At 43.5% G+C, this 13,352-nt stretch overlaps 1 protein-coding gene across 6 annotated transcripts in view; it reads right to left on the bottom strand.

Moving 5' to 3' along the window:
* The window catches only part of LOC311113151 (H(+)/Cl(-) exchange transporter 3), a 45,404-nt gene that overhangs the window by 31,041 nt on the left and 1,011 nt on the right, over positions 1–13,352 (bottom strand). For 2 of the 6 annotated variants that reach the window (XM_084156321.1, XM_084156313.1), the window contains exon 2: positions 5,533–5,725. The exons of 2 other annotated variants lie outside the window; for them this stretch is intronic. In XM_084156321.1, the coding sequence (XP_084012447.1) occupies positions 5,533–5,698 (166 nt within the window). In that variant the 5' untranslated portion in view covers positions 5,699–5,725. Of the gene's footprint in view, positions 1–323; positions 682–2,060; positions 2,125–5,532; positions 5,726–13,352 lie in introns of those variants that run through there. 2 more of the 6 variants (XM_084156317.1, XM_084156315.1) reach the window with 2 other exon arrangements.

Genomic DNA, 13,352 nt, shown 5'->3' with positions numbered 1-13,352 from the left:
TGAGAGAATGCCAAGAGTGTGCAAATCTGTCATCAAGGCAAATGGTGGCTATTTGAAGAATCTCAAATATAAAATATATTTTGATTTGTTTAACACTTTTTCTGGTTACTACATGACTACATATGTGTTATTTCATAGTGCCGACTATTATTCTACAATGTACAAAATAGTCAAAATAAAGAAAAACCCTTGAATGAGTAGGTGTCCAAACTTTTGACTGGTAGTGTATATTCACACTATGACTTGTTATTATTAAGAAAGATTACATGTTGACTGCTGTGCTGGCACCATCAAACCAAACAACCAACCAATGAAGCCCCTACCTTTCAGCACTGCTCCTGTTGCTAGGCGATGGCACAGGTGACATCACCCATCTGGAGTTTGGAAGTAAAGTCCAACTGACAGTTCAACAGAGAGTACCAAGTTAATATGGCACCAGGGTTCTAGAAATCAGATGAACCAGCACTCCAGAACCAAAGATGTTGTAACTCCACAGTTCCAATATGTAATTCCTCTGTTCTAAGCCTGGATGAGGTAGTTCCATTCTGTTCCACCACAGAACATTCCCACAGCTGCCTGACACAGTACACCAGCTGGGCCAGACAAGGGTCCACTTCCACCCCCCAACACACAGAGCATATAAATAGCACCAGACACACAGAAAGGCATCTTAACCTACACGCACAATCCTGACAGATACCGGTATTTACACTGCATTTATTGCCACGAGGCACATGCTGATTGGACGGCAAGCTGCCAAACTGGTTCATGGGAATTTGTTATTCACTCCCCTAGGCACTTAATCCAAAAGTATGTGGACACCCCTTCAAATTAGTGGATTTGGCCATTTCAACCGCACCCGTTGCTGACAGGTGTATAAAATCGCACACACAGCTATGCAATTTCCATAGACAAACATTGGCAGTAGAATGGCCCGTACTGAAGAGCTCAGTGACTTTCAATGTTGTACTGTCATAGGATGCCACCTTTCCAATAAGTCAGTTCTTCAAATTTCTGCCCTGCTAGAGCTGCCCTGGTCAACTGTAAGTGCTGTTACTGTGAAGTGGAAACGTCTAGGAGCAACAACAGCTCAGCCACAAAGTGGTAGGCCACACAAGCTCACAGAACGGGACCGCCGAGTGCTGAAGCGCGTAACACTTTTTTGTCCTCGGTTGCAACACTCACTACCGAGTTCCAAACTGCCTCTGGAAGCAACGTCAGCACAATAACTGTTCATCGGGAGCTTCATGAAATGGGTTTCATGGCCGAGCAGCCGCACACAAGCCTAAAATCACCATGCGCAATGCCAAGTGTTCAGCTGGAGTGGTGTAAAGCTCGCCGCCATTGGACTCTGGAGCAGTGGAAACGCATTCTCTGGAGTGATGAATCATGCTTCACCATCTGGCAGTCTGGTGGATGAATCTGCGTTTGGCTGGTGCCAGGAGAACGCTACCTGCCCGAATGCATAGCGCCAACGGTAAAGTTTGGTGGAAGAGGAATAATGGTCTGAGGCAGTTTTTCATGGTCCAGCTAGGCCCCTTAGTTCCAGTGAAGGGAAATCTTAATGCTACAGCATACAATGACATTCTAGATGATTCTGTGCTTCCTACTTTGTGGCAACAGTTTGGGGAAGGCCCTTTCCTGTTTCAGTCTGACAATGCCCCGTGCACAAAGCGAGGTCCATACAGAAATGGTTTGTCGAGATCGGTGTGGAAGAAGTTGACTGGCATGCACAGAAATCTGACCTCAACCCCATCTAACACCTTTGGGATTAATTGGAAAGCTGACTGTGAGCCAGGCCTAATTGCCAAACATCAGTGCCCGACCACACTAATGCTCGTGGCTGAATGAAAGCAAGTCCCCGCAGCAATGTTCTAGTGGAAAAGCCTTCCCAGAAGAGTGGAGGCTGTTATAGCAGTAAATGGGGGGCCCAACTCCATATTAATGCCCATGATTTTGGAATGAGATGACGAGAAGGTGTCCACATACTTTTGTATATAACATGTGTATGAACACTGACTTGAGTAGCCTGTTACTTAGTAACAAGTGGATACACCTACAGGCAGTAGTCTACACCTAGGATCACTGAGAAAGTTTGCAGACTTGGAGACTGGAGACCACTCACTGGGCAGAGATTACTGAGGGACCTTGTAACCCAATCCCAGCCAACTCACACTCATTCCCTAGGGGGAAGGGAAACAGGAATTAATTAAATATGGTACTTAAACATACATGATTAAGTAGTTTTCTATAATTATCTGTTGTAACTAAGTACTGATGTTCTTACCTTTGACCTGTTTAACTGCCAGTATCAAATGTCTGCCAGTGTTGAACGTTATGGTTAAAGTTAGACTGCAGACTTTGTCAAGGGATCACTGATAACATATCTGTGACACTATGTGATTCTGTAGCAGCTGATGTTGTGACATCCTACAAGCCTCTCGGCTGGTGTTTACAGAACATTAGGTGCTGTGTGATTAATAATAAGGGTATTCTCAGAGAAGGCCCGTTAGAATTTTGTTCTGCTTCGGCTCTGGAGGTGTCGCCCTGTTGCAACTTGTAATAAACCAGATTGACTTCTGATCAATGTTAATCAACAACTGCTCTACTTTTGGTTCACCAGAAAATTCCCTTTACACACAGACACACAATGGTCTGTGTCACGCCCTGGCTCTGGGGACTATTAAATGTTGAGCCAGGGTGTGGATTTTCCTTGTTTAGTTTTCTATGTTTTTCGTTCTAGTTCGTGTATTTCTATGTTGGCCAGGGTGGTTCCCAATCAGAGACAGCTGTAGCTCGTTGTCTCTGATTGGGGACCATTCTTATGCAGCCTGTTGGCACATGTTTATTGTGGGATCTTGTTCCGGAAGGTTTGTGTTCAACCCAGGACTTCACGTATCGTTTGTTTTGTTGTTTTGGTTCGTGTTGTGTACACTAAATAAAAGTATGTACGCATCTCACGCTGCGCCTTGGTCCGCATCTGTCGACGATCGTGACAGTCTGCCTTGGCCTGCTTTCTCTGTGTCCTACTAAACAAAACCTGGTCACCCTCACTGGATACAGCCAGTCGTCTCCACTGGGTCATTCATTATCAATGTGACGGGTCTGCTCTGGTCTCCTTGTCACAGGACACCAGTAACACTAAAGAAAAACATATTCACATGGCCTACCCATGTTGTGATAGGTTACAGCAGGGTGCACTAGATATAACATTTTCTAGTTAGATATCGCTGGGTGTGAGGACTCCCTGCCCTGAGGCTGAGGCAATGCTGCATTAAGACATGATGAGCCAGTTAAACTAGGTCTACATGATAAAGTATTCAGACTCACTAACCTGGTTTCCCAAGCGTTTCAACATTCAACTGCTACATCCTTTCATTGCCTTGCTTGGAAATACGACAAGCCGGCTAAAGAAGTAGAAACAGACTGGCTCTCAGGCATGCAGCGAAACAGGGGTTAGGCTGCATACTGGTATTCACACATAGTACAGTATTGGCAGTAGTGTTCGTGCCTGTCCACTCTCTGGTTACACATCTTCATTGACTTCTGGAATCTGTGGATGAGCTTAATAAGAGAAAGATGAGCCCTGTACTCAGCAGTTCATAGTACTTCATTCACAGAGGCGCACGCACTCACACGAGGAGCTCTGCGCTTGTACACAACACTGCGGAGAGACGGTAGATAAGGAGAGTATTGTGCAGCAGAGTAAAAATGTCAAGCACTCCCTGTGTGCCCCTAAGCACAACTTCAATTAGATTAGAACAACTAGTTTAGACTAGTATTACGTCCAATCAGACTCAATCAACATAAACAGGCTCTCCTGATGTTGGCTTCCCTTGGCCTCTCCTTGCATCCATGGTTTAATACATTTCATTTAATACCGGTAATCCATTTATAATCCTTCCTTCAGACTCACATATTCCAATCTCGCACACAAACATGCACACAGAAGTTCAAACACACTTAAAATTGTCACACAAAAACCCTGAAATAAATTCATGAGGTTGCCTGGCTTTCGATTCGATTGCATTTCAAAGACCTTAAGAGAACACAAGCTTCCCTAATTACTATTCACAGTCACTGCAGCCAACTGTGACTTGTCATATTAAGGGAGTTGAGGGAGTCGTTTCTCTGTGACTTGTCATATTAAACGTCATATATCAGATACGAGGGAGTTGTTTCTCTGTGACTTGTCATATATCAGATACGAGCCAGTTGTTTCTCTGTGACTTGTCATATTAAACGTCATATATCAGATACGAGGGAGTCGTTTCTCTGTGACTTGTCATATTAAACGTCATATATCAGATACGAGGGAGTCGTTTCTCTGTGACTTGTCATATTAAAACGTCATATATCAGATACGAGGGAGTTGTTTAATAAGTCACAGAAAACAACTACCTCCTATCTGATATGTTTAATATGACAAGTCACAGAGAAACATCATATATCAGATACATGAGGGAGTTGTTCCTCTGGGACTTGTCATATCAAACATCATATCAGTTATGAGGGAGTTGTTTCTCTTTTGATCAGCTACTAGAACCCCAACCTAGAGCAGCAGCAGGAAGCCAGTGTAACTACGGTAACAAGACATGACTCAGCAACACAGGCATCAGGCCAGCAGGCAGCAACAGGAAACAAGAAGGATGTGGCAGTGGGTTGAAGGTACAGGTGATTAGTACAGGACTGACAGAGGAGCATCGGTGGTACAGGAACAATGTGAAGGATGCTGTTACTGTAAGATGCTCTGGATAAGAGTGTCTGATAAATAACTACAAATGTCAAATGGATGCCATCAAGTCTACATCATAGTGATGAGTGAAATAACATGAACCACATTTACAAAGCACATATGTCCAGACACAAAGCTGCATGGGTACAAGCCACACCAAAAAAAAACGGTGAATAATCAAAGACACACCCACAAACCAGGAAGTGTACAGTTCAAGTGTCCAATCACAAAGCAGCATGGTACAAGCCACACCTAGAAAAGCAGCGAATTAGGTCAAAAGTACACAACCATAAAAGCTGCAAAATGTAACGCCACATGTCACAACCACAAAGTAAACAGGAAGTGAAGCACAATGAATAGAGCAGTGAATGAGGTACCGCATGAATGGCGATAGCAGGGAAAGTATGAAAATAAAACAGGATTACAGGAATGGACATAGTCTGGTCCCAGATCGGTTTCTTTGTGCTGTATTAGCCAAGTCCTATGGCCGTTGTCATGCAAAAACATGTTTGTTGATCTGGGACCAGGCTAATATGGACTAGGCTGTAAGCATGAAACAAAAACAAGATGGCGGGTGGGCGGGTAAGTTTGCAACCACCAATCGCAGGTATGGAGATGACCGGTATGAATTGGAGCAGAACTGAAGTCAAGAGGCAGCAGACATCTGATGGAGGATGTTTTGGGATGGGGTGGCATGGCTGGATGGATGGATATCTCCGTTGGGAACAGTAACCCAGCGCCATGGGGGGTTATGGGGGTCTGATGGCGTAGTCGGCAGTGATTAGCAGTGGGCCTACCTGGTGAGGTGGCGTCTCCATCCAGAAGGTTGTCGTCCTCAGAGTTGTGGAAGTCCATGACAACCCCTGCGCCATCTAGCAGCTCCTCGTCGCTGCTGGCGCTGGTGATGCTGTTGTAGCCGTTCCTGTAGTAGCCGTTCCTGTTGAAGAGCTGCTCCGACTCCATTTAGCTACGCGCTACACACGCAGTGCCCTGGTGGAGGGAACACACACACTCAGATCGCAGGGCAGGGCACTGTGGTGATGCTGTTGTAGCTGTTCCTGTGTAGTGGTTCCTGTCGTAACACACACACACACACACACACACACACACACACACCTTCAGGCAGACCACAGGCTGGCTGGTTAGGAAGTTGGAACCAGAGGGACCGAGTCTAGTAAAGGTTTCTGTTTCAGATTAGGTCTGACTCCAAACCTGGTACCAACCTCAGTGCAGGGTTGTTTATAGTTGGTGACGGAAGGAGGGATAGGAAGGAGGGATAGGAAGGAGGAAGGAGGGATAGGAAGGAGGAATAGGAAGGAGGAAGGAGGGATAGGAAGGAGGAAGGGGTAGAGGTCATTAGGAGACATGTGTGAGCTGTCAGACCCAGACAGGAAGAACAGCAGTAAACTCATCTGCTGTATCTCTCTACTTTCAGTATGGAGGACTGTGATGATGGAGGGCCCTGGTGGTGAACATCCTAAAGGCCATTCTGTGTCTGAGTGTGTGCTAGAGAGGAGTGATGAGTCTGTATGCCCTGCACATTGTACACGACACCTCTCTGTCTGAATCTCAAATTGAACTCTGTCGTTGTGTGTTTGTTCCTTTGTTTATATGGTCCCCACTCAGATGGAGTTATTGATTCCTATTAGAAATATTTTTGTTTACCTCTCCAGTCCATCAGTTATGTGGGGCATTTATGCTGTATCCATTTTGAGGAAATACATGAACACAAACAAACCATTTCTGTGTGGGAAGAACCAGCCAGGAGTGTGTAGGCCTATTGGATTGGGGACTAGGATGAACAGAGTGACACACACATGAACAGGAGTGGACACATCCTGCCCACTGTACTGTGAGGATGTGAAGCTGGCTTGGAACACAATGCTCCTAGAGCACAGTAACTTCACTTTTTTGCCCCCTAGTGTTGGCAGGGGCAAACAACACCTTCTAGACCAGAAATCAAATAAAATGGTATTCTTCACATGCTTCGTATGCAACAGGTGTAGACTAACAGTAAAATGCTTACTTACGGGCCCTTCCCAACAATGTAGAGAGAAAGAAAATAGAGAAATAATAGAAAAGTAAAACACGTAATAATAAAAGTAATAATAGATACACAATGAGTAACTATAACTTGGCTATATACGCAGGGTACCAGTACAGAGTCGAGGTGCAGGGTTACGAGGTAATTGAGGTAGATATGTACATATAACTAGGAATAAAGTGACAGCTAATAAACAGTAGCAGCAGCGTGCAAAGGAAATAATCTCCCAAATATCACTATTTCTAAAACAAGCCATATAATGTTGGTTGCAATTTCAATTTAATCCTCCAGAAATGACAGAACAAATATTGCAACAAATAGTAGTTAAACTCAAATATACTAATTGATAAAAAAAAAACGTTCTTTTTGTAGAAAATATGTTTAAAAAATGTATAATCTTTGTAAATGATATTATCGGTAGGAATGGTAGAGTTACTGTATGTCGCACATGCAGCTAACAAAAACATATGGAAATGTCTGCTCTACCCAAAATTACAACCAAATAATTGCAGCATTACCGCAAAAATGGAAGAGGAACGTGGAAGGAGGAAAAAGTAAGGAACTTGTCTGTCGGCCTTGCATTAAAGAACATAATTGGTTAAAGAAAATTGTGATAAATAAAAAAAGTTTACCAGTTTCATTTAAGGACCAAAAGATTGACAGCCGTCCCATATAGATTGTAAAATAGTTGGGAAGAGATTTTTGACGTACCGATTCCATGGCATAGTGTTTATGAACTGATACGCAAAACAACGCCGGATTCAAAATTTTGAATTTTTCAATTTAAATTATTATATAAAATTCTTGCTACCAATAGAATGTTATTTGTATGGGGGATAAAATCTTCCCAGCTCTACAGATTTGGCTGTGAAGAGACAGAATCATTAGATCATTAGTTTTGGTACTGTCCATTTGTAGCTTGTTTCTGGACACAGGTCCAGGAATGGCTGAAGGATTGCAATATTTACCTGGAGCTAACCCTGCAGATAGCACTATTGGGTGATCTGAAAAGTCATAGTCAATCGATCAATAATATAATAATACTTTTAGCAAAGATGTTTATTTTCAATTCACAAACCGTAGAAACAATGAGAATAGAAATGTTCAGAACTTTTGTAAAACATCACAGTGCAGTTGAAAGATATATGGCGAATAGAAATCCAATATGGATGGTGTTAAGAGATAGATGGGAGGTGTTGAATGGAGCTGAAGGATGGGACTAATGACAATAACTAATAACAACAAGATAACTAGTGTAAGACATGCTGTGTCCATAATAAGTATATAGGTTATATATTGTGAGCTTTTGTGAAAGAGCACAGTTAGAAAGATATGGCATATAGAAGCATACCAGATGGACATCATGAAAATGATCGGAGGAAGTTCAGGAGTAAAAACAAACAAAATATAATTAGTGACTGTGTCCATAAAATGTATATAGTATGTATAAGCATGAAGTAGAGGCCTAAGCATTGTTGTTCACTAGTTTACTCCAATTAGGGAAGGGATGGTGGGGTTGGAAAGTAATAAAGGGAAATATATATATTTTTAAAGGATATGTATGTGTATGTATATATATATATATATATATATATATATATATATATATATATATATATATATATATATATATATATATATATATATATATATATATATGCGAGAAAAAACTAAGAAAAAATACATATGGGGGATTGGAAGTGATGCAGACAATTACATTGATGGAAGTTATAATCTATCTGCAATATTAAAGCTGATCTACCCCCTAAAAATAAAAAAATAGCAGCAGCGTATGTGATGAGAACCTGAGAGGAAGGGCTGATACACCAACATCTTAGCTAGATCATCAAAGATAGGATAGCTACTAGCTGACTGAATACGCAGGTTAATGATTCTTCTAACAATGGTTTCTGGTCTTATGCAGCAAGATGTGATCTTTTTCCACTACCTACTAGCTAGCCTATATGACTGTGAATAAGCAGGTTAATGATTCTAACAATGGTTTCTGGTCTTAAGTAGCAAGACGTGATCTTTTTCCCATGTGGTAAAACAAGCTAGGCCTATGAGTTGAAATGGAAGCAGGTTGAGCTAACAATGTTTAAATCACATAGACTAACTTCATATATAACTGTGTAGTGTATCATCATCCCAACCAGACCCAGGGCAATGAACTAAATTCATCCTAAAGTGAACCGTATGAAATCAAAAGGCAGGCAGCAATTGATTTCATCTATAGACGAGTCAAAATTCAAAAAGGCACTCGCACACCTGAGCTATCTTTTTTGCAGGTGCATGGTAACAGTTGAATAAGATGAGAGAGAAAAGGAAATCTGTAGACCAGTCACCAACTAACAGCCAGAGAGCGTGAGGGATATTGGATTCACTGTTCTGATCACTTATTTTAGGCTGGCAGTGGTGTCACTGACTCTTTTGGGGAGATTAGATAGTCTAGTATCTTCTCTCTTTAAACAGAAATGAAAATAAAATAGTATTTGTCACATGCTTCGTAAACAACAGGTGTAGACTAACAGTGAAATGCTTACTTACGGGCCCTTCCCAACAATGCAGAGAGAGAAATAATAGAAATGTTTTTTTTAAAGTAATAAATACACAATGAGTAACGATAACTTGGCTATATACAGATGCAAGTCACAAGCTCATTATGACAGGAAGAAATAGAGTCAGAAGTCCTCCTTCTAGGCCTAATCCAGATCATTTACACTCATCAACATTTAACAGAAAAAGCAAAAGGACATGTCACTACAGCTTATGTTTCATTCAAGTATAAATCATTGCAGACACAGCTCTGTGAACACTACTATGTGAGACAGACACACATCTTGTTACATCAACATTTTCTCATAGGTGTCTATGGAGAAAACGCACCAGAGCCTACATTTCACTAGCCTGGTCCCAAAACGTTATATACAGTAACCTACTCTTTTCTATTGTTGTCATGCTAATACACCAACAGACTGGACCACTAGGCTAACAACACTCCTCTCACCTTGAATTAAGAAATCAATTTGAGCTGTATCAAATCAAAGCAGGAAATTAAATTATGTTTGTTTTTAGAAGGAATGCCAACAAGTCCAAGAGGGCTCTACTTCTTGGTTAAAAAGTGTGAGTCTTTTTCATCTTGGCACTTGTTCCTGTAGTCACGAGCTTGCTAGGCCCAGTGCTCACCAAGCCACCGGGTCCTGCGGTCATGAACTTGCTAGGCCCAGTGCTCACCAAGCCACCGGGTCCTGCGGTCATGAACTTGCTAGGCCCAGTGCTCACCAAGCCACCGGGTCCTGTGGTCATGAACTTGCTAGGCCCAGTGCCCACCAAACCACCGGGTCCTGCGGTCATGAACTTGCTAGGCCCAGTGCCCACCAAGCCACCGGGTCCTGCGGTCATGAACTTGCTAGGCCCAGTGCCCACCAAGCCACCGGGTCCTGCGGTCATGAACTTGCTAGGCCCAGTGCTCACCAAGCCACCGGGTCCTGCGGTCATGAACTTGCTAGGCCCAGTGCCCACCAAGCCACCGGGTCCTGCGGTCATGAACTTGCTAGGCCCAGTGCTCACCAAGCCACCGGGTCCTGCGGTCATGAACTTGCTAGGCCCAGTGCTCACCAAGCCACCGGGTCCTGCGGTCATGAACTTGCTAGGCCCAGTGCTCACCAAGCCACCGGGTCCTGCGAGCTCACCAAGCCACCGGGTCCTGCGGTCATGAACTTGCTAGGCCCAGTGCCCACCAAGCCACCGGGTCCTGCGGTCATGAACTTGCGCCACCGGGTCCTGCGGTCATGAACTTGCTAGGCCCAGTGCTCACCAAGCCACCGGGTCCTGCGGTCATGAACTTGCTAGGCCCAGTGCCCACCAAGCCACCGGGTCCTGCGGTCATGAACTTGCTAGGCCCAGTGCTCACCAAGCCACCGGGTCCTGCGGTCATGAACTTGCTAGGCCCAGTGCTCACCAAGCCACCGGGTCCTGCGGTCATGAACTTGCTAGGCCCAGTGCTCACCAAGCCACCGGGTCCTGCGGTCATGAACTTGCTAGGCCCAGTGCCCACCAAGCCACCGGGTCCTGCGGTCATGAACTTGCTAGGCCCAGTGCCCACCAAGCCACCGGGTCCTGTGGTCATGAACTTGCTAGGCCCAGTGCTCACTAAGCCACCGGGTCCTGCGGTCATGAACTTGCTAGGCCCAGTGCCCACCAAGCCACCGGGTCCTGCGGTCATGAACTTGCTAGGCCCAGTGCCCACCAAGCCACCAGGTCCTGCGGTCATGAACTTGCTAGGCCCAGTGCCCACCAAGCTGTGAACACACTCAGCTGGAGTCTCAATAAGACAAAAACCTACAATGACTAGGTCGTTCCGTGTCAAAATTTAACAAAAATGGCAATTGGAATTTTGTATTCCCTGAATTGTGGTACAAAGAAATGGTAGGCTATTTGAAGGACATATATTTTTGACATATAATTTAAATGTTGTTACATTTCCACATGGAACTGTCTGTTCCCACCCAGTCTGGAGAGGTGTATGTTTGTTCCTCTCACCTTTTCACAAGGTTGAGGTAAAGTCGTGAACATTTTGGTCAATTTAAACAACCTTCAGGCTTCATTATAGACAGAGGGAAAGTTTATATTTTAGAACAGCCCAATAAGAGTCAATAGTGAAATGAACACTCCCAGGGGAGTCTCAGAACCAGCCTGATGTGGCAAACCAAAAGGGTATGAAATTATCTATCATAAATAGGCTAAGTATCTTTATACACTTCAATCCAACAGATGTCAGGTACATGAAGTTGCTTACCACACACTAAGGCTAAGTTTTTGATCTCATATCAGAACAAATACAGCATTAGGTTAAACTTGACAGGACGATGACTTTATAAAACAGCTACTAAAATGCAGTGTTGGGGTCAATTCCATTTTAATTCCAGTCAATTCAGAAAGTAAACCAAATTCCAATAAAATAAGATTTATTGAAAGTATTGAAGAGAATTGGAATTTCAGTGTTCATCCTGAATTGACTGTAATTTAAATGGAATTGCCCCCAACCCTGCTACAATGGATACATGATCCCTATCAATTTTCACTCTGACATTTGAGAGAATGTGTATGAGGAGTGAGAGGTTTGTAGAACAGATGTGTTTGAGTGGCAAAACAGCATTATTATCATCATCTATCTGAGGTACAAAACGAGCCAGGTTAGTTCCACAACTTATAGAGTAGGAGAGAAAGCAGGCCTCTTCTGTCAGTAGTCAAGGAGCAACGTGTTGCCAGGGGAGACTGTTGCTGGGATATGACTCAGCGTTTTGCCCATCTCTCAGTGATATGATCACACCTCCTGTAAGGCATAGTCCCCACTGCCAACACTACAGGTTGACTTGACACACCTCCAAACAAAATAAAAGCAATTTTTCTATACTACTATTTTTCAATGCTTATTTATCCCTCCCCTACTAATAGCACCTATTACGTTGATCATCCCCAAACCTACCTACTGTAATAATCGAGGGTATAGCCTTATAATGCAATACTGTTCAATTGCAAGTTGTGAGAAACCTAAAACAAAAACGTTTTCCAAGCTCTCTAAGCTTGCATTATGCTGCGTATTTTAGGAATCAGACCATAATGGTGAAGCACCCTCCTCAAACAGTGTTGTCTATCCCCATTCCCCAAGCAGAACGTTCAAAAGGAAGGCCTGGTACATCTGAAGAAAAAGAGGAAGTGCTTACTTTGAGAGCTGATCCAGCAAAAAAGATGTAGAAATATACCAGACCATCTATAAGCAACGGGGCAGGAACTTGTGTTGTGACACTGTAGAAGTGAGAGTACAAAACTGATGATTCTTCAATAACATGTCAGCACTGTCATAGATGGAACACCGAAAATGGACGTGAATATAGTATCTTAAATACTATGAATGCCGCCCTGCACCTAAATAATATAAAGAGTACCAGCAGGCACCTATTTCTGTCCACTTCAAGCACTGTGGACGCCAACCGATGCTCTGGACAAGAGCTCCAGAAGGACTCAGGCTAACTTAATCATACAGCACTGGTGAAAAGACAAGTGTGGTTCCTGAGTTAATTAAGCAATGAACATCCCATCATGCTAAGGGTCATGTATAAAAATGCTGGGCAGGCCATTATTTTGGCTACCATGGCTATGCTCCCGTAGGATGACAATGCCCCCATCCACAGGGCACTAGTGGTCACGGAATGGTTTGATGAGCATTAAAACGATGTAAACCATATGCCATGGCCGTCTCAGTCACCAATTGAACACTTACGGGAGATTCTGGAGCGGCGCCTGAGACAGCGTTTTCCACCACCAACAAATCACCAAATGATGGAATTTATTGTGGAAGAATGGTGTCGCATCCCTCCAATTGTTCCAGACACTTGTAGAATCTATGCCAAAGTGCATTGAAGCTGTTCTGGCTCATGGTGGCCCTATGCCCCATTAAGACGCTTTATGTTGGTGTTTCCTTTATTTTGGCAGTTACCTGTAGCTGCATGGGGCAAATGAATATGAGCAGAAACTAGAGAAAGACATCGACTTTCCTAAAAACGCAAATGT

This window comes from Coregonus lavaretus (assembly GCF_964263955.1).
Source record: "Coregonus lavaretus genome assembly, chromosome: 39".
NCBI lineage: Eukaryota > Metazoa > Chordata > Actinopteri > Salmoniformes > Salmonidae > Coregonus > Coregonus lavaretus.
This window is presented reverse-complemented; position numbering and strand designations above follow the sequence as displayed.